General features: G+C 55.2%; 1 protein-coding gene across 1 annotated transcript; it reads right to left on the minus strand.

Annotated features, from left to right (window-relative positions):
- Positions 1–6,191: 6,191 nt before the first annotated feature.
- On the minus strand, positions 6,192–15,989 carry ADAMTSL5 (ADAMTS like 5). The gene is made up of 13 exons (XM_070416959.1): positions 15,966–15,989; positions 15,168–15,511; positions 13,511–13,583; positions 13,310–13,401; positions 13,000–13,060; positions 12,739–12,847; positions 11,603–11,730; positions 11,067–11,178; positions 10,410–10,496; positions 10,106–10,269; positions 9,662–9,860; positions 9,518–9,589; positions 6,192–9,170 (listed from the first exon to the last, which is right to left on the minus strand). Exons 1-13 carry the CDS (start codon positions 15,987–15,989, stop codon positions 8,869–8,871), a joined length of 1,767 nt encoding a protein of 588 aa, XP_070273060.1. The 3' UTR covers positions 6,192–8,868.
- Between the last annotated feature and the right edge of the window lie 5,903 nt (positions 15,990–21,892).

Raw genomic sequence — 21,892 nt, forward strand, 5'->3', positions numbered from 1 at the left:
CAGAACAGACCCCCTCTGTTCCCTCAGCCTCAATCAAGCCAGGCTCTGGGAACGCCTCATGTACCAACTTTGTCCCGTCCCATTCTCAATCCTTGGTCACAGGCTCTGCCAGTGGCTCCAAGCTGCCTGGCAAATCCCAGGTCCAGTCTTCCTCAAAAGCATCTATTGCGAGAGCCAATTCTTCCAACCAGCCCCAGGCCTATGGTCAGCAGCACCCCCAACCATCTGTCACTTCCTTGGGCCCCTCCCAGCCAGCCCAGCAGTCCCCCGGCTCTGGCTCAGGCTCTGTGCATCATCCCAGCACCTTCTCCAGCCAGCCCCCCCCTACTGTGACATCCCCCAGTGGTACCACCATCCCCATGCAGCCCCACAGCAGTCCCAATAGACCAGGGGAGTCGGCCCTCAAAGGCTCTAAGTCCAACAAACATCAGAAGACGTCCCCAACACTGGTATCTCCCATTGGTACCACCATCCCCAATCAGCCCCACAACAACCCTAATAGACCAACGGAGTCAGCCCCCAAGGCCTCTAAGTCCAACAAACATCAGAAGACATCCCCAACACTGCCATCTCCCAATGGTACCACCATCCCCACGCAGCCCCACAACAACCCTAATAGACCAACGGAGTCAGCCCCCAAGGCCTCTAAGTCCAGCAAACATCAGAAGACATCCCCAGCGCAGCCATCTCCCAGTGGTACCACCATCCCCACGCAGCCCCACGACAGCCCTAATAGACCAACGGAGTCAGCCCCCAAGGCCTCTAAGTCCAGCAAACATCAGAAGACGTCCCCAGCGCAGCCCCCAACCAGTACCTCAGTGCACGAGCAGCAGCCCCAAACCAACACCTCAGAGCCCGAGCTGCCTGTCTCCTACCTTTCTGGGTTCCCTCTGGAGTACACCTCAGAGTCCACCACTGAAATCACCTGCCACTGGCCCCACCACCACTCCTGGCTCCAATACCTACAGCACTGCTGGCGCCTGAAACACCTATCCTGTTAGGACAGGGCTCAATAAAATACATCTTGCAGAGCCTTCTTTTGCCATCTGTCCTGGGTGTGTGTGTGGGGGGCGGGGGGGGGGGGGGGGGGAGACCAGGTGTTCTTTGCAGGGATCCTCCCATCTAATCAGGAGAGGCTGCTGTGTAGCCCCACTTTAAAGATAAGAAACTGAGGCCCAGAATTTTGGTCTTGCCAAGTGGCTGAGATGAATCAGATGAGAATTGGAGTACAAGTCCCTTTTCTGGAAGGGGACCTCAGGAAGCTTCAGTAGGGAGTGGGTAGGGGAAGGAGCCAAAGAAGTAGGTGTGGCCAAGCCTGGAACCTGTGTCCAGTGCACACCTGAGACGCTCTGTTCAGGTGCTGAGGGATCCAGGGACTATCCACTGGGGGAGCAGTGGCCATTCGTCTCAGCCAGCATCCCTCTGCAGGCAGCAGAGAGGCCTTGGGGCTGGCAGTTGACAGACCGGCATTCATGGAAATGGAGAGAGGGGAGTTGGGTGAACACTAACGGGGCCTCCTTCAGCCTTCACTTGGGTTTCCTTTGTGAGGCTGGCATGACCCCGTTCATGAAATCAGGAATGGATGCAGATGCAAAAAGCCCAAAGAAAGAATAGCAAATCCAATCCAACTGTATATAAAATATAGAATGCCGCCCTGTACAGCTATAGATCCCTGGAGGCAGATCCTGAACTGGAAGCTGGGGGATGGGGTGGGGGTGGGAGTGGAGCTGGACCAGGCGGCTGTCTCAGTGGAAGCAGGGGTGCCTGAAGCCTGAACTGCACCTGCAACGAGCTCCACCTGGAGCCTGGGGGCCTGGTTTTGTCCCCTGAGGAAGGGGCTGTAACACAAAGGCATCTGCTTTCACAGCTGGGGAGGACCTGGGCCCCACAGAATCCATCAGGCCACCCATCTCACCACTCAGCTCCTGCCACCCAAGGTCTGCTGCCCCATGGTCCTAGGGGGCCACAGCTTCTGATGCAAACACAAGAGAAGGGTTAGCAGGATGAACCGCAAACCCTGACACTGCAGGTGCTTCTGAGACTGTAACTCAGTGGTTCTCAACTGGGGGCAGTTTTTTCTCAAAGGTGGTGGGCAATGTCTGGAGACACCCAGTTTCTTTTCTTTTTTTGGCAGTTAGTCTCTATTCTTTCCATTAAGAAAAAAAGTAGTATTTAGTATGTGGCAGAGGAGGGCACCACACTTAAATGCCGGGTATTCACTAGTGAGTAAAAGGAAATCTTTGCCATTTAAATTGAGGACAGAAAATGGAAAGAGGGTACCCAAGAAATATGGAGAGAAAAGGAAGCAGTGACAAAAAAGGAGAGAAGCCTGAGGTGGTGAGTGAGCTGACACCTGAAAAATGAGGAAGGGCAGGCCTGAAAGGCAAAGGCAGGGACAATCAGGCTGTGGAGCCTGACCTTGGGGCACCTGGCTCAGCTGAGGGACTAAAGGAGGGCCCTGGAGATCCTTCCAGAACAGAGGTGCCTAGGGGGTCTGCACCTTCACACTCTCCCTCACTGTTTTCATGTTTTGACTCAAATGCCTTCTTCGCAGGGAGGTCTTCCCTGGCCCCTCGATATAAAATCGACATGACCCGCCATGTCTCCATCTCAACATGACGTGTTTTACCTATTTCTCTTGCCTCTCGCCCGCCTGCACCGTGAGACTGTGAGCGCCACGGCGGCTGAGGTTTTTGTCTGTCCCGTGCTGTGTTCCACCTGGAACATAGTAGCAGGTCAATAAACATTTGCTAAACTAATTAATAGCTCTAGGAAGGCTCAACAGAAAAGGCAGCCATGGTCGAGTTCCCCTCGGACCCGCCCAACAGGCCCCACCACCCTCTGACCGGGGATGAAAGCGACTCCCAGGCCTACGCTTGGCCACTTGGCCAACTCTGCTCAACTCAGTCCAGCCTTACGCACGGCCTCAGGTCCTCACGAGTCTCAGGGCCCCTGGCCAACCATCTCCCACAGATCCCACCACCTCCCGCCCCACCCCGAAACCTCCTGCCGCAGCAGCCTGTGTCTGCTCTGCTCTGGGGTGGGTGCGGGCGGCGGCGTCGAAAGGCGAAGACCCTACCGTCCCTGACAGAGACACCCAGTTTTTGCCCAAACACATCAGCCAAGTCTTGCAATCCTGTGACATGTCATGCCCCTCGCTCCTTAGCCAGCCTTGCAGTTCCCAGCTGGTGGTGACTCGAAGACAGCTTTCCCCAAAAAGGAGGCAGCCCTCTGCAGCCACCAACACCACTGCCCGTGTCCTCATCCTTGAGAATTCTAACAAAGGAGGAGGAAGTGCTGAGTGTTACGCGGATATCGAGCGCTTGTATTCCAATCCCTCCTCTAGGAGCCAGGGTTACAGTATTGACCCAGAGAGTTAAAAATTTCCCACTCCTGGTAGTTTGGGAAGGCAACAATTGGCGTGATACATGCATAACATGTCAGAGGGAGCCCTGTGGCTCAGTTGGTTGGAGCATCATCCTGTGCATCTAAGGGTCGTGGGTTCAACTCCTGATCAGGGCACATACCCAGATTTCGGGTTCGATCCCCAGTTCAGGGCGCATATGGGAGACAACTGATCCATGTTTCTCTCTCACAATGATGATGTTTCTCTCTCCCTCACCCTTAAATCAATAAAATAAAAAATATATATATTTAATTAAAAAAAAAAACATGTCAGAGCGAGGTGAATGACATGGGGAAAATGCAGCCAAAGTTGAGGGGGCCAGGGCTGCAATGTCAGGGTCAGAGAAAGGCCTGTCTATGAAAATGACATTCAAGTAAAGACATGAAGAAGGTGAGGGCATGAATCTGGTGAGAATCGGACAGGGGTGGTCCAGGCAGAGAGAGGAGCCTCTACAAAGGCAGAGCCTGGCAGAGTGTAGGAGGAACAGGGAGACCTGTGTGGCTGGAGCTGAGTGAATGAGGCGGGGAGAGGAGGTGAGCCAGGGGGTGGACCATGCAGATATCTGGACTGGAAGGTGTGGTAAGGACTTTGGCTTTTCCTGGGGATGTAAGATTTGTCAAGAGGGAGGAAGGGACTGATCAAAGGTCTGCTAAGAGGCCTACGTGGGTGTTGAGGACAGGGATCTCAGAATCTGTTTATCACTGGCCCAGTTGTTTGAAGAATGTGCTGTGGCAGTGGTCTGGGGGTGGGGCAGTGCTGGGCTCACTCTGCACCTGGCATCCCCCCTACCCTGCTGTCCCTGGTCCAGTGATGGCGAACCTGTGACACGCGTGTCAGAGGTGACACTCGAACTCATTTTTTTGGTTGATTTTTCTTTGTTAAATGGCATTTAAATATATAAAATAAATATCAAAAATATAAGTCTTTGTTTTACTATGGTTGCAAACATAAAAAAATTTCTATATGTGACTCGGCACCAGAGTTAAGTTAGGGTTTTTCAAAATGCTGACATACTGAGCTCAAAAGGTTCGCCATCACTGCCCTAGGTGGTGAAACAGGTGCTCAGAGGCTGTCCCTGTCCCCCTGCCCTGGTCAGCTCACCAGGCAGTACAGATAGGGAGGATACACACCTGTCTCCCCAGGTGGAAACAGTGACCGTTAGCCCCTCAGACTTGTTTTATTTTATATTATTTATTGTTTTTTTAAAATATATTTTTATTGATTTCAGAGAAGAAGGGAAAGAGAGAGAGAGAGAGAGAGAGAGAGAGAGAGAGAGAGAAGAGAGAACCATGGCCGAAACCGGTTTGGCTCAGGTGATAGAGCGTCGGCCTGCGGACTGAAGGGTCCCAGGTTCGATTCCGGTCAAGGGCATGTACCTGGGTTGCAGGCACATCCCCGGTGGGGGATGTGCAGGAGGCGGCTGATTGATGTTTCTCTCTCATCAATGTTTCTGACTCTCTATCTCTCTCCCTTCCTCTCTGTAAAAAATCAATAAAATATATTAAAAAAAAAAAAGAGAGGGAACCATGGATTGGCTGCCTCCTGCTCGCCCCCTATTGGGGATCGAGCCTGTAACCCGGGCATGTGCCCTGACCGGGAATCCAACCTGTGACCTCCTGGTTTGTAGGTCGATGCTCAACCACTGAGCCACACCGGCTGAGCATATTGTTTGTTTTATTCTTAAACCTACAGAAAAGTGTAACCAGTGACTCAGAGCTAAGGCAACAGGGCCAGCCCCTCCTAGTCACTCCCCACCTGCAACGGTATCTCTGTCCTTTCCTATCTGACTCAGAGCTGTGTCTGTGAGACTCACACCACTGTGGGAATTATCAGTACTTTGCTCTTTTTCATTGGTGGAGAGCATTTCACCTGTGGGTAGGCCAGAATTATCTGCCCCATTCCACTGTCGATGGGCATTTGAGTAGTTTCCCATTTTGGGTTATTATGACTAAAGCTGCTAGGAACATTCTAGAACTGACCTGTGGTGAGTGCAGCTCTCCTTTCTCAGAGATTGGAGAGTATAGGGTGAGCCTGTGAGTCTTCTGGGGTGACCATAACAAATTACCACACACTGGGGGCGGGGGGGCCTTGAAACAACAAAGATTTAGTCTCTCACATTATGGAGGCCAGAAGTCAGTGTGACAGGGCCACGCTCCCTCCTGCGATTCCAGGGAGGGTCCTTCCTGCCTGTTCCAGCTTCTGGGCTTGTGGCCTCATTGCCCTAGTCTCTGCCTCCATTGTCACATGGCCTTCTTCTCTGTCTCTCCTTTGCATGTCTCTTATGAGGATACTTGTCATTGGATTTAGTGCCCACCCAGGTGATCCGGAATGATCTTATCTTGAGACCCTTAATTATATCTGCCAAGATCCTTTTTCCAAATAAGATCCCATTCACAGATTCTGGGGTTTGGGACTTGGACATATCTAACTTGCTACTGTGATTTTTGTTCATCTATAGCAGACACGGCCAAACTGTTTTCCAAAGTGGTTCTGCCAACCTCACCTGTATGTCCACATCTGAACCTGTGAGCTCTCAGACAGTCCAGGGCTTTCTGTGGCTCTCTAAGTGGACATGTGTCCTCCCATGTGTCAGCCATCTGGTACAGGGTCAGTGAGAGAAGGGCAGATGACAGAGTGGTGCCCTCTGCAGAGAATTAGAAAGGAAAAACATGACAGACCCCCCAGAGCTGGCGTTCAGAAATACTGAAAACAACCTTTTGTGGGGCTAATGAAATAATTACAATTACTGTCATTTTTACTAATATGGATGCAAGTTTCAAACATGCCTGTTTTAATTCATCTTTTAATAAACATCACCATCGGTGGGAAGTCAATTTGGAGAATTCCCAGTTCTGGACAAGCAAGGATGTGCCACCTGTGCTTCCTTCAAGAGGAGGTTCCTACCCATTTGCAGTCACTCCGGGCAATGTGTGTGCCTCTAACCCGGATGGGCTAGCGTATCCCTGCAGGGACACAGTAACTAATGAAAAAGGGCCGAGGACTGACTGTAAAGAGGAAAAAAACAGAACGCTTCACTTTGTTTCTGTCATTCTATGTAACCACCTGGAGTTATTAGTGTTTCGGTGCAAAACAGGGTAATACGTTGCTTGGCAAGTACAAATGGTAGTTCCTTCCTGAACCACCACGCTGTTGAATTTGAGCAACTTTAGAATTGCAAGGTTTTCTTCTCTCTTTAAATGGTTAGACTGCTTTAAAACGAAAGAGCAGATAGAAACAATGGCATGTTTACTGGGAGTGTTACAAGACCATTACAGGAGGAGCTGTGAAGGGCTGGGGAAGTCACTGCTTGTGGCCACAGGCCATCCTGCCTGCCGGAGGAGACTCTGTGCTGGCCCTTCCCAGGAGCAAGCGCCTCTCATCAGCCAGTCCAGATGATTTGGGATTAGGAGCTCTGGGGCTGAGAAGGCCTGAGACCCTTATTCCCAGACATATTCCCATACTGCATGGAGGCAGAGGGGCCAACCTCAGGCCAGTGGTGGGAAGAATGGAGCCGTAAGTGGGTGCTGGTGTAAGGCTGGTGGGTGAGGAGAGGCATTCCTGAGGAAGGCAAGTGCAGATGAGAGAAGTGGGTGTGGAGGAGGTACAGAAGCATAGGGCCCTTCAGGGCTGCAGGTAACCAAGGCCTTGACTACCTTTCCCCCATCCTGCCACCAGTGGGCGCCCAGGCCCCACACCTCCGTCCAGAACTGCATCCCACTTTGCCCACGAAAGTTGGGGCTCTGAGGTTTCTCCAGCTTCGGCACTCGTTGCAGATGACAGAGCCAGGCTTGGGGTGGTCTAAGCACTGCTGGGCCCCTGGCATACAGTAGGCACTCAATAAATACCCGTTGGAGGAATGCATAAGTGAACTGAGGGGCTAGGGAAGGAATCCAGAGGAGTGTGATTCCCATGATCAGAGCCAGGAAGGGCTGAAAGGGTACTGGAGAGGGGAGTGGTCTGCCCTCAGGTCATCTGCAAAGTCAGGGGCTGAGCCCATCCAGCTCTGAGACCTGCATATTGTGTGCCCCTTGCCCACTGCCAGTATCCATGCTACCAGGAAAAACACAACCATGATGGTACAGAAGAGCAGATTGTCCCAAAATGACAGTGTGGGGCACCCCATCCGGAACAGGGAGGCAGAAGACGGCGCCCCCACCCAGAGTGGGGGAGGGTTTGCTGAGCCACCCCCCACACACCCTCACTTCTCACATGACTGACGTCTGGCCTCTTGCTCCAGAATAAATGAAGAGAATCTATGACAACACAGGAAGATGAGGATAGCCTGAGGGGAGGGGCTCTGACTGCTTCCTTTGCTGGGGAGGCCTGAGATGAATGTGTGGCCCCCAAGCAGGCCTGGAGAAGAGGCTTGGGACCTATAAAAGCCATGTTTACCCCGTACTCACCCTCCATCCTCATATAGTCCCTGTCCTCCCCTCCCACAGAGTGTCAGACATTCTGAGGGAAGGTGGGGAATGGATCAGGTAGAGGGGGTGGGGTTTGTGAGATCACATGTGTACACGCTGTGAGAGCACAGTTGTGGATCTCACTAGCAGTGCATCCACACATTTCTGTGGCCAAGTGTGCTCTTGTTTTAAAAAATTGCTTGTAAAAACTAAGTAGAAATATAAAAGGGGTGAACAGCAGTGTGGACTGGAGGAACCCCTTCTAGAATTGCTGAGGTTGTCAAAGTTATCTTTGAATAGTCATGGGGCTGTAAAGTAAACCATAGGGAATATAGTCAATAATATTACGATAACTATGTAGGATGCTAACTGGGTACTGGAAATATCAAAGGGAGCACTAGGTAAGTATATGATTGTCTCACCACTAAGCTGTACACCTGAAATCAATACAACATTGAAAGAGAAAAGATGATCTCTGAGCCTTCTGGTAGTCAGCACAAAAGGGGAAATGAGTATGTCACAGTGCCTAGTTAGGCATGTGTCCTAGTGGGTATGTCTGTTTGTGACAATGTCTCTGAATACATTGTGGTGAATGGGTAAATGGCAGCAAGAAGAGAGAGCACAGAGTTTCAGGGAGTTACATAGTGAGGCGCTTCCTGGTAGCCAGGCCAAGAGGGGAAATGGATACATTACAATGTCTCCTTAGGCATGTCTTCCTATGGGCCCTGCTTGCGTGTGAGAGTGTCTCTAAGCAAGTGAGTGTGAGGCAAGGGGAATAAAAGTAGACACAAAGTTTTTGAGTAAAAGAAAGCTATGAGTTTCCTGGCAGTCAGGGTGAGAGAAGAAATCAGAGTTAAAGAAGCAATTCAGTGTTTTCTCATCAGCGCCTGCCTCCTGTGAGAGTGGATCTGACTGACTGTACGCAAAGGTGAATAAGTGTGTCTGAGGGAGAGGTACATAGCTGTGGTGGGAGATAGTTCTGAGCTCCTTGGAAGCCAGGCAAGAGAGGAAATAGGTTGAGTTTGAGCCTGGTCAGGCACATCTTTCTTGTCTGGGGGCTCAGACAGGGCAGTGTCTGGCAGCCAGGCGGACTCGGCTGTCCTCGGCGGGGCTCCAGGGCCGGGCATAGCCAGCATGGGGCAGCAGCAGCCGGTCCTGAGTGCCATCGGGGTTGACCAGGCGCTGGGCAGCCAGCAGGTACTCTCGATGGAGGGCCATGGGTGGGCAGGGGCAGCGGCCAGGTGCCCACACATACTCGAGGGACTGCAGTGGTGAGCGGTTCTTGTAGACGAGCTGCACACGCACCTCATAGCGGGTCTCCTGGGCCTGACGGAGGTGGCCCAGCACTCGAGCCCGGAACACTGTGGGCAGGGTGGTGCTGAGGCCAATTGGATGGTCCAACCTGGACACCCATTCATGCACCCCGTTGCCATAGGAGGAAACTTGGGGTCAGGTGGGACATGGGGGGCCCCTAGGGACTGTGGAGAGGGTCCTGGGGTCAAGATCAGGTCAGGATCAATGAGGACTTAGAGGACAAATTAGAGCAAAGGGCCAAATCAAGAAGTCAAATTAGGGCCAGAAGGGGTCAAGTTGGAGTCACATCAAGGACTCAAGGGTAAAGTCAAAACAGGGTCAGATGTCAGCAGGAAAGTAGCCAAGTTTAGGTCAATTAGGGGCCAGGTGAGGGTTGGGGAAAAGGGTCTCTCACCAAAGTCACTGCCGCAATAGTGGAGCAGCCGGTGGGCACGACCGCGGGTGTCGGGACAGGGTGGGCAGGGATCTGTGAGAGAGTGCAGTTAGGGCACACGCCCCACCTCCCTGCTCGCCCCCATAGTGGCTATTCCCTGCTCACCTGGGGTGGGCTTTGGGGTCCGTGTGGGGAAAGCAGCCAGGGCTTCCTGGGGCTCAAGGGCCTGGGGCTCCCCCTCCAGAGGCTGCGGCTGCCTCAGGGACCAGCCCAGGGCCTGGGCCTGCTCCTGGAAGGGGCCATAGCGCTCCCTAGGGAGCCAGAACTCGAACTCAATGCCGGGATTGGGCTCCTGCAGGAGGACCTAGGGAGAAGGTCACACACTAGGGAGCCGTAATCAGAACTGGTGGCCCAGCCTCCATCCTCTGGCCTTTCTCCTGATTCTCTACCCTAGCCTCCCACCTCTGACTCTCTACCTCACCCTGGCCCCTCTGACACTCTCTCTAATCCGATCTCACCCCTCTGACTCTCTGTCCCCAGCCTCCCCGGGGTCCTTTAATCCCTGCCACCACCACGTGCCCAGCCGCCCCCTGGAGGCCCCGCACGCACCTGCAGGAGCAGGTCTTGGGACGTGGGTCCGGCCGCGCGCAGCGTCTCCTCCGGCCCCGCAGCGCGGGTGTAGACCACGCGGGTGCCCGCCGCCTCATACGTCCCGGACGGGCTCACCTCCCCGTTGCCGTTGAGCACGTAGCGCCCGTCGCCCCCAATCAGCGCTGCAAGGGAAGGGTCAGCCCAGGCTCCCCGGAACCCGCCCCTCCACCTCCCGACCCTGCGTCCACCTCCTCCGGCCTCAGTCTCCCGGCTTCATCGAGGCGGCCAGGAGGGCGCCTCCCCCTCGGAACCTCTGCCGTACCCAGGTGGTTTCGGCTCCGATGGGCAGCGTAGATGTGCCTGGCGCCCTCGGGGATCAGAGTCACGTTCCAGTATCCTGCGAAGGCTCCTGGGCGGGAAGGAAGGAGGATGCTGCGGGGCGGGTGGCGGGTTTTTTGAGGGATGCTTTGAGGATTAAATGAGATACAGAGGCTAAGGACGGTCCCCAACAACGGTCCGTAAACGTTTGGAGTTAAGATTAGTATCGCCTAGCCCCGGTTTGGCTCAGCGGATAGAGCGTCGGCCTGCGGACTCAAGGGTCCCAGGTTCGATTCCGGTCAAGGGCATGTACCTTGGTTGCGGGCACATCCCCAGTAGGAGATGTGCAGGAGGCAGCTGATGGATGTTTCTCTCTCATCGATGTTTCTAACTCTCTATCTCTCTCCCTTCCTCTCTGTAAAAATCAATAAAATATATATTTAAAAAAAATTAGTATCGCCTAAATGAGGCAGCGAAGGGGTTAGATAGAACCACGTCTGTTCTGGGAAGGGCGGGACAATCTGGCAGTGACCAATCAGAATGATGAACGAGAGGGGGCTGCGCCGCGGGCTGCCCAATCAGCACGGGAATTCACTTCCGTGCCCGCGGCTTTGTAAAGGGTCGGCTCGGGGAGAGTGGAGAGGACGGGGCGAGAGGTCACCGGTGTCACGGAACACGCGCTGCACGAAGAGGCACGAGTCGTTGGTGCCGCCGCAGCGACCACAGTGGTCCTCGCGGGCGCCCGAGCCCATCAAACCGTCACAGCCGGCGTTCTAAGCGGATGGGGAGGACACGTGTCAGAGAGACCCCCTGCCCCAGCCCGGGCCTCGGCCTAGGAGAGGGGGGCGGGTCCTGAGAACGAGGGGGCGGGGCCTAGAGACGAGGGCGGGGCCTGAAATAAAAGGGATGGGACCTGGGAATAAAAGGATGGGCCCAGAAGGCGGGGTCTGGGTGGGGCCTAAGGAGAGGTGCCGGGGGGCGGGGCCTGTGGAAGAGGGCGGGGTCATGGAACAAAAGGAAGGGGGCTTGGCGGGACTTGAGAGTGAAAGGGCGGACTCTGGAGAGAAGCTAGGAGTGAAGTCTATGGAGGGGCGTGGCCCGGTGGGAGGGGAGGGGCTGGGGACCTAAAACTAAATGAATTCGGTCTGGGGTGGGGTGGGAGGTGGGCTGGGCTGGGCGGGTCCTGGCAGTCCTTACGAGGCAGCGGCCAGCCACGCAGAGTCCCTGGCTACCCCAGCTGCAGGGAGTACCATCCAGGACGCGGCCAAAGCTGTGATAGAAGGCATGTCCCACGGCCAGGCAGTTGAGGTCGCACTGGTTGGGCGCTGGGGATGGAAGGACAGAGTGGACCAGGGGTCTTCTATCCCAGTTACAGACCCCTTCCCGCTAGCCTCCCAGAGAGAGCCACCCCCTTGGGCAGATGAGGCCCAGAGACTCAGCCCAAACTGCACATGCAGGTTGAAGCAGGGCCAGGACTGGGCTTCGGCATTTTGCCTCCAGCTTTCTGACTCTCCCAGGCAGATATCCTGGGCCTGCATGCCTGCATTCATTCATTCCACAAACATTCAAATAACCATTTCCAGACGTGATTCTAGGCTCGGCGTTGAGCAGAGCTGCACCCAGCAGGTGCCCAATAAAAAGTGTTTGTCCAGTGCTGACTGGGTCCCACATAGCACATGTCTTGAGCCCCTGCCCCAGGAGTCAGTTCCCCCCTCTGCTTGGCAGCAGGGCGCAATGAGCAGTCCACTCACTCCAGCCCATAGCTCTGACTCCTGGTCCTCCCATCTCCCTCAGCTTGGCTGGCTGACCCAGCCTGGAACAGAGCCCCAGCTGGCCCTGGTGGGCTAATGCTTAGGGCAAAGGGAAAAAAACACGATGAGGTTTACAAATGGAACTTTCTTTATTCTAGGCTTTTCTTACCTGTGTCTGCCCTCTCCATAGCATCTGAAGCTGCCTGTCTCCATTAAACCTGGAGGCATGCTACCCTCAGCACATAGTTATATAACTCATTATTTTCAGCTAAATACTGGCAACATTTCCTGCTACCGAGATAAGTTTGAGAACTGTTGGCCTCTGGATTCAGCCCTGAGTAAATCCTCAGTCTGGTGTTCAGCCCTGTGCGGAATAGACCCGGCCTCCCCCTGCCTCTGCTTTACATCTCACACATGCTTTTCCCCCTTCCCTTCACCAACTCCTACATATCCTTCAAAGCCCAAGTGCTAATGCCTACTTCTCCTTACAACCCTCCAAGTACCCCTTCTTTCTTAGCAGCCCCTTTTCCCTGCCAGCTCCGAGTTGTTTCCTCTGGACCAACAGGAGGGCAGGCTACTCACCACCATAGAAGGGCACCCATTGGTAAGTCTTCTGGGGGCCCAGGACAGGGTGGCCATTGTAGAGGGCACACTGGAGGTCTCGGAAGGGCATGGCTCCTGGGGGACAGTCCTGGGGACAGAGGTGGGTGGGTCAGAGGCTGGGACAGACTCAGGGGAGTCTAGAAAATCTGGCAGGGTGGCAAACATATTTGGGGGCATGAGTGGGGAAGCAGCAGGGCTTCAGGGCAGACTCGAGGGGTCTTGGAGGTGGACAGAACTTACTGGCAACTGGCAGAGGCGGTACTCATGGGTGTCCCCCCAGCACCGTTCTTCCCTGGGGAACCTGTGAGGAGCAGCGTGGCCAGAGTGTGGTCAGGTTTCCCAGTAACCTCCCCAGAGCCCGCCTGCTCACCCCTCACCCTCCCACACCAACCCTACCCACATTCCAGGTGCATTCGTAGGATTAAAAGGCACAGCATGTGTGGGCAGGTCAAGGGTGTGTTCAGGGGCTGGGCCTGGCTGGCAGGAGGGAAGGGTCAGGAACCCCCTTGCACCCGCTCAGCTGAGCCCCAGCTTCGTGCTCACTGCTCACCGGACACAGCGCCGACTTCGCACAGAGAGCCCCTGCCCACAGGAGCTGGAACAGCGGCTCCAGGAACCCCATGGTGTCCACTCTCCTGGACCCTACTTGGAGAAAGAGAAGCATGGTCAGCATGGAGGGGAGGTTGGCAACCCCCACGTGGCTATGGGGTTTCCATGCCCAATGCCCCCTGGGCTCATGTCCCCCCCTTACCTGAGCACTGCCTCCCAAACCACAGTTCAGGAGGGTCCATAGCAGGAGCAGGAGGTTCCAGAGGGGTTGGGGTCTGGGGAAGCAGAGGGAGTCTTTGCAGTGGAGGTGTGAGCAGGCCAGGGGTTGAACCCCAGCTCTGCCCTGACTATGTGATGTGGGGCAGTAACAACCTCTCTGAGCCTCCCCTTCTTATATCTGAAAAATGTATTCATAATACAGCCCCCCCTCACAGGGAATTTTTGAGGAGTCCTTCGGATCAGGTAAGAAAAATGGGAGGCACTGAGTCGGGAATATAGATGAAGAGTTCAAATTATTATTATTATTATTATTATTATTACTATTATTGGTTGTTTATTGTCTTATGATGCACACAGTAGGTGCTTAATCAGTGTCTAATGACAGAACAAATCATTCCAGGATAAGTGCACAAGTGTCTCGGGGTCAGGGCGCCTCACTGCTCTCCCCACCATCATTGCTTCTACCTTCCTGTACGGCCACGGGCCTGCGACTCCCCTCCCCCAGGTCTCAGTTTCCCCATCTATGCACTGGGGACCAACTGGGGTCAGTCCAGGACTCTGAGACCTTGCAGAGGGAGCAGCCAGTAGGGGCTGGGTCCCTTCAGGGCTCCATCGGATCCCAAACCCTCGGCAGCAGGTGTCCCCATATTGGGGAGGGGCAGAAAGGGGTAACCTGACCCTGGGCCAGCCAGCACCTCATGGCCGCAGGGATGGAGGGCCAGGGTGGCCTGGAAAGGGAAAAAGGCCCCTGATATGAGGATGATGCAGAAAACAGGGAGACAGCTGGGTGGGGGGACTGGGCTGGCAACTTTGCCTACCCAGGCCTCAGTTTTCCCGTCTGTCAGGAGAAATATAAAGCCACTAGCCATCCACACCCTCCGCGTGACCATGACATTGGCAGAGAAAGGAAGAGGGAAGTGGCCACCTGGTGAGCCCTTCCTTGGAGCAGAGCCAGGGAGCCCAGCAGTCAGCAGTACCCAAAGCACACGCAGGACAAACTGGAATCCTCCAAGCCCCCGAGCTCCTGGGCACTGGGTGGGGGAAGGCCGGACCTCATTGGATCTATGGCCCCTCTTGAGCCTCAGTTTCCCTGTATCGCAGGCCCTCCTGGCTACGGCATTTGGGACACGAAGGGTCTGGTGCTGAGTGGCTCCAGGTGCCGAAAGCCTGGGAGACCACCAGGTGGGCCCCCTCTCCGAGCGATGCCTGCCCGTTGCATCTCCGCCCTTTCTGAACCCAGGGCCCCGGATGGCCCAGGAAGCAGGAAGTTGGGAGGGGAGAGCAAAGATAGGGGAGGGGGCTGGTCTTCTGAACCCCTTCCTGACTCAGCACTGAGGTGGGGATCTAGGCGATGGAAAATAAGGGCCTAAAAGGATCACCCTCCACTCCCCAGAGCCCCCTCCCTGAAGAGCAGGACGCTTACACCCAGTTTGGGCTGAACTCCTGACTGAGGGTGTGATCTCAGGGCAAGCCACGCCTCTGGGCCTCAGTTTCCCCAGGAAGAAGTGGGGATGAGCTTTCTCTCACCCGGCGGATTGCTGCCTCACCGTACCCCCCCCCCCGCCCCCCGCCCCTCCACGAGACCCAGGAGGCACGGACCCGGATTGGTGTGGGGGGGGGGGGTAGGAAGAGGGGCTTACCGGCGACGTAGAGCGCTGGCGGTGCGTCCCGGCTCTCCCGACCGCTCCAGGATGAGCGGAAGCGGCGGGGCCCTCGGAGGGGGGCGGGGGGACCCCAGGGCAGCCACTTCCACCCGGCCTCCCAGGGCGCGCCCAGCCCGGGGTCCAGAGGGGCTGCGGCCCCGTGCGCCCTCGCGAGGCCGTGGAGCGCTTCCGCGCGGATCAGCGGCGGAGGGCTGCCCCGCGCGGGCCCGGGCTCCCCTGAACTCTGGTCTGGTGTCTGAGAGTCCATGTCCCGGTGACCTTGTGAAGCCCAGGGCGGGAGAGCCGCGAGGACTCTGGCCGTCCTTACCCCCACCCCGGGACTGCTATTCCGGGCGCCGCGCTCAGGGCCGGGGAATGTGCGCGAACCGAGGTCGCCCTGCCCCGGTTCCGAGAGTCCGGGTCCCTGCCTCCTCTCCACCGACGCGCAGATGGCGTCCCCGCGACGGTTCCCTACCCCGTTCTCCGGCCCTTCCCTCAAGGTCAGCCGACCCAGGACCCCGCCCGCTGCAGGTCCGATCCGGGGGTTCCCGCTCTACGCCCCGGCCACCCCAAGTGCAGGGCCCCCAGCGCACGGAGGAGAAGCTCAGCCCCAGGGGTTGGGCGCGAGGGGCGGGGAGCCCACTCCCTGCAGGCGCATTTCCGGGCGCTGCTGTCACCACGGGACGAACCCCACCCCGCCTCCCGCCCTCCCTGCCAGGCCCCGGGACTGTGAGCGACGGCTTTGGGGCCAGACCCGGGTCCAGAGGTCCCCATTCTGCATGGCCCTGCCCTCACCCTCTCCGACCTCAACTTTCCCATTCGGGCAAGGGGGGCACCGCGACCCTTTCAGCTGGACGTCAGCTCTTGGCGCGGACTGGCGAGGTCGGGGTTACTCCAGGGCTCCCACCACCGCACCCTTTCCAGCGTGCCGCCCTCCCCCGCCCACAGGCACGCAGCGGGCGTCCTCTGCCCGCCCCTCCCCCGGCTCCTCACTGTCACCCACGGTGCTCCGTGGTAGGTAGGTTGAGGAAATGGGGCATCAAGGGGGTCCTCTGCCCCCAGGCTCCGGCCAGACTCAGCTTGAGGGCCTCCTCTTCCTGGAAGCCCTCCATGGGTCTCCCAGCCCTGACCACAGGGAGAGAGGGGTTGCGTGTCTACACTCCAGCCTGGAGCAGCTCAAAACAGAGCCACCCAATGCCTTTTGTTTCTTCAACATTTATTGAGAACCTACTACGTGCCAACACAGTGGTGAACCACCCAGCCAGCCAGGCTAGTGAGGGAGGCAGGCGCCGGGTCGGTATCATCTTACCTTGTGATCAGGTGCTCAGAGGAAACAGCCCGGCCCCCCTGCAGATGTGGGGGACATCAGGAAGGCCCTCACTGAGGAGGTGATTGCCACAGGAGGTGGGGGGAAGGGCAGCCCAGGCGGAGGGCACATCCAGTGCAAAGGCCTCGAGGCTGGACTAAGAGAATAAAGTTAGGCGGTGGAGTGGGTGGAGCAAGTGGCCTGAGTGGGGGAAGGGATGAGGTCAGAGCAGGAAAGGAGCGTAGGGAGGTGGAAGAGTGTTCTAGCTTTGGAAAATCTACCCCCGGCTGCCATGGGGGAGAGAGCCGGGCCAGGAAAGTGGTGAGAGGCAGCAGTGGTCGTTCTGGGCAGGGGCTGAGCCAGGGTGTCCCTGGAGGTGAGAGCAGTGGGTGGCTCCCAGCTGTTTGGGAGTGGAGTCTGCAGGAATTGCTGATGGATCCCATGAGGCGAGTGTTGGGAAGGTTTGAGTCAGAAGCTTGGCCTGAGTGGCTGGTGAAGGGAGGCGCCCATGTACTGAGGGGGCAGGCTGAGGGGGTAGAGTGCATCCAGTGGTCACTTCTGAGTGGCTCTACAGTGAGATGTCTGTGGGTCACCAAGAGGAGGCTGGGAATCCAGGGGTCATGTTGTCTGGGTGGAGGTGAACAAGTGGGTGTCCTCAGCACATGTGGGTGTTTAGTGTCATGGGTGAGGTCACAGGGACAGAAAGGGGCAGGGGGTGGAGAACAAGTGGGTTTGGGGTCCCAGAGGCCACACAGGGCTTCTGGGAGAAATAAGATACAGCCGGTGTGGGCAAGATGAAGATGTGGACCAGTGGACCAATGGACCAATGACTTGGCATCGATGGAGTCAGTTGTGACCTTGATGAAGTTAAGTGTGGTTGGACAAGGCTGAAGAGAAGATGGTGGGAGAGGGAGGGGACAGCAGAAGCAGGCACTCTCTTCTGAGCTCTGATTATGTATTACACTATGGACTGGGCCTGAGAGTCAGAAATAAATCAGGCCTGGCTTGTGAGGCTCAGTGGTTGAGCGTCAACCTATGAGCCAGGAGATCATGGTTTGATTCCTAATCAGGGCACACGCCCAGGTTTCGGGCTCCATCCCCAATGGGAGGCATGCGGGAGGCAGCTGATCGCTGATTCTCTCTCATCATTGGTGTTTCTGTCTCTTCCTCTCTGAAATCAATAAAAAATATATTCATCAACAATAAAGATAAATTTTTTAAAAAGAAAAGAAAGAGCCCTAGCTGGTTTGGCTCAGTGGATAGAGCGTCAGCCTGTGGGCTGAAGGGTCCCAGGTTCGATTCCAGTCAAGGGCACATGCCTGGGTTGTGGGCTTGATCCCCAGTAGGGGACGTATAGGAGGCGGCCAATCCATGATTCTCTCTCATCACTGATGTTTTTATCTCTCTTTCCCTCTCCCTTCCTCTCTGAAATCAATAAAGATATATAAAAAAGAAAGAAAGGAAGATGAAAGAAAGAAAGAAAGAAAGAAAGAAAGAAAGAAAGAAAGAAAGAAAGAAAGAAAGCTTGGCCCAGGGACTCCACAAAGTGGACAATTGTATCCCCCTCAGAGATGCCTCATTACCCAAACCTCAGCCACAGTGCTATGGTGCTATGCAGGGTGTGTACAGCAGGCACTGCACCCTGCAAAAAGTGCATACAACAGGCACTGTGTCCTGCATGGAGCAATACAGCAGGCATTATGCTCTGTACGGAATGTATGCAGCATGTACTGTATCATACAACGGACACACTTTACTGTTCAGAGAGTGTATACAGTAGGTACTGCACCTTGTAGGGCATGCATATAGTAGACATTGAATCTTCCAAGGAATGCCTACAAGAGTCATTGTATCCTGAAGAGAGTGCATGCAGAAATCACTGCACCATGCAAGGAGGGTTTACAGAAGGTACTTTTTAAAAATATGTTTTTATTTATTTCAGAGAGGAAGGGAGAGAGAGAGAGAAACATCAATGATGAGAGAGAATCATTGATCGGCTGCCTCCTGCACACCCCACACTGGGGATGGAGCCCACAACCTGGGTATATGCCCTGACCAGGAATCGAACCGTGACCTCTTGGTTCATAAGTCAATGCTCAACCACTGAGCCACGCTGGCCGGGCTACAGAAGATACTTCCCACAGGGCACATCTACAGCAGGCATTGTACTCTATCTACAGGTGTATGTAGCAGGCACTGAGTCCTGTAGAAAGTGCATACAGCAGGCACTGCACCCTGCAGGGGAACCCTAGCGCTTGTGGAATGGCCAGATGGAGTTGGGATGAAGTTTGGAGTCCTGGGCCCATCCTCCAGTCTCCGCCTTCCCTTCATCTCTGTTTACCTCCTCTGTCCTCTGACTATAGCTCAGCTGGATTCAGCAGATTCCCAGAGGATGAGGCCCAGAGCTTAGCTCAAAATACCTGGTGCAGGTGGAGGGGGTGGTTGTGAGGTTCAGAGGCTCCAGGTCCGGTGGCATCTCAGTTCCCCCCCCAACCTGGACTCTGGCCCAGGTTCAGCCGTATTCCTCCTATCCTGAGCTTCAGCCCAGACACCCTGCCTCTGGGCATGTGGGTCATGACAGATGTGGATCAGCTGGACTTGGGCTCCCTCGGTGGTCTGTTGTCTTATGGCCTTGGGGCTTAGGAAATGCCTATGAGCAGATCCGATGGCCTCCTCCTCCCCTTCCTCCAACTCCCTGTGCCACCTGTGATCCCTGAGGCCGGGCCATGTGGTCCCAGGACCCTCCAGCCCCCTGAGTGGACTAGGTGGAATGGTTCCTGCCATCCCTGCCCTAGAACCCACGGTCCCTGGAGCTGCTCAGATGTCCTTGGGCATTAGTATGGGTAGAGCAGGACCCGGGACCCATCAGGGCCGAGGTCACCCATGTGAGCTGGAAATGCCACCCAGAAAGAGTCACCCTCGCTAGGGACATGAGAGGCAGGAAACAGAAAGAGCCAGATTCCTGAGATGGACCGAGCCATACCTGAAGCTATCAACCCAGTTGTGTGTTTTTTCCACTTTAGCGACGTTGGGTGTCTGTGACTTCTGATTAAGAGGTATCCACTAACGAGAAGCAGCATCCTTTCCTTCACCCTCATGCCAGACAGGTCCTGCTGCTCATGCACTGACCCCGTGACTGAGCCCCTCACCTACGGAGAGGCACCATTGCCTTGGGGGCGCTCAGATGTGACGTGACACTCCTCACGCCTACTTTATGGGTCAGGACACTGAGGTACAGAGGGGTAAAGTCACACCCAGTGGGACTCAGAGGTCCTGGGACAACTTCACACCCACACCCGAATGGGTGCCCTCAGCTCCTTTTGGGTTGGGAGTGTGGGGGCGCTTGCCTGAAGTGGGGATGCTCCAGGCAGGACCTGGAGGATGAAGGGGAACTGGATGGAAGAGGGTGTGGGGGAGAGGGTGTTCTCAGCAGAGGAGCAGCCTATGCAAAGGTCAGGTGGCCAAGGAGCAGGGTGAGGCCCAGGCCCAGGGGAGGCCGGTGTGGCTGGAGCACATGAAGCAAGGGGGTCTGCTTCAAGGCCAGAGAGGGGCAGGGGCCTCACAGGGCTTAGGGGCTGGGGAGCATGGAACAGTGATTCAGAAATGGCAAGTCACTTAAGGTATGCTGTTAGGTGGGAAAAATGAGCAAAATCATACACAATGTGATGACATTCTTATAAAAGAAGAAGTATGCATGTTAATATAAACTCAGACAGGAAATTGAAGGATAAATGCCTAGGGTTGGCTACAACGATCTTGAGGCAGGGGTTATAGTTGATTTTGAGTCACTGCCTTATAGGTTTTGCTTGAATTTCTTATAATGATCTCCTAATTCTTGTGGGTTTTTTAAATAAATTTTTAATTTTTGAATCATCTTAGATTTACAGAAAGTTTCAAAGACACTGCAAAGTCTATGCTCTGCCATCAGTAGTATAATATTCCTTCCCCAGGGGTGCTGATCACAGGATCACAGTTTTGCGAAGGGGGCTGCCTGGCCTCCATGCTGACTCCTGCCCAGGGTTCCTAAAGCTGGTGGTCATGAGCTGAAGCCCTGGCCTGGCCATCCACACCCTGAATCCCTACACCCCAGGCCATAGCTTCACTCCCCTTCCATTCTGCTTTCTTGCCAACCTGAGATAACTCCCCAGACTCAGCAGATTTCCCTGGAGAACTGCAGGAAGCTTCGCTCAAAATACCTGCTGCAGGTGAGGGGGCAGCTGCTGAGACAGCAGCCAGACTCCCAGAGGTCTGCCTTGGGAGGCTTGAGGGGCTGGGCATGGGGTCAGCCTGGGCACAGTCCTCTTCGAGAAGGTGCCAAGGTGGGCACACCCGGGCAGACATGACTCACCCTGGCTCCAGGTACTTCTCTGGTCCCCTGGCCTTTGAACTGCACTGGACTTCCTCATGTCTGCACTCGTGAGCTTAGCCTCTGGGGACAGGGCCTCGTGAGCAGAGTCAGCAGGAGGGAACCCTGCCTCTGTGCTTCAGAAACCCCATGACTGCGGCAGGCACTGCCTTGAGGCTGGCCCAACGTTGTGAGTGGGGGAACTTGGCTTCTACTGGTCCAGGATTAGACCTTATCCTTGCCTCTCCCACCCTCCAAGCATCCATTGTTGTCAGCTCTTTCTAGAAACACCACACTCTCTGGTGTTTCTCCAGAGTCATCCCCATCTCAGGGTCATCCCCACCTCAGGGTACTTAATCCATCTGCAAAGTCCCCTCTGCCACCTTGGCACCTTCTAGGAGAAGAGGACTGTGCCCAGGCTGATCCCATGCCCAGCCCCTCAAGCCTCCCAAGGCAGACCTCTGGGAGTCTGGTTGCTGTCTCAGCAGCTGCCCCCTCACCTGCGGCAGGTATTTTGAGCGAAGCGTCCTGCAGTTCTCCAGGGAAATCTGCTGAGTCTGGGGAGTTATCTCAGTTTGGCAAGAAAGCAGAATGGAGGGGGAGTGAAGCTGTGACCGGGGGTGTAGAGATTCAGGGTGTGGGCGGCCAGGCCGAGGCCCCAGCTGGTGATCACCCAGCTTTAGGAACCCTGGGCAGGGGTCAGCATGGGAAGTCAGGCAGCCCCCTTTACAAAACTGTGATCCAGTGATCAATACCCAAACTGTGCCCCAGTTTGCCCATCTCCAAAATGGGAGTTTTATTTAGTAAGTCCCCCAAGGTTGTGTTTTTTTAAGGGTAGGGTGGAAAATCTAATATATATTTTCCTCTTTTTATTGTGGCAAGATACACATAACATGTACTTTACCATTTTAACTATTTTTATTTTTAATTTTTTTTCATTTTAACTATTTTTAGGTGCACTATAACCACCATCCATCTCCAGAACTTTCTTATCTTCTCAAACTGACACTTCGTCCCTATTAAACACTAACTTCTTCGCCTCCCTCTCCCCTAGCCTGTCACCCACCATCT

This window comes from Myotis yumanensis, unplaced genomic scaffold (assembly GCF_028538775.1).
Source record: "Myotis yumanensis isolate MYYU_CA2020_CCGP unplaced genomic scaffold, mMyoYum1.0.hap1 SCAF_5, whole genome shotgun sequence".
Classification (NCBI taxonomy): domain Eukaryota; kingdom Metazoa; phylum Chordata; class Mammalia; order Chiroptera; family Vespertilionidae; genus Myotis; species Myotis yumanensis.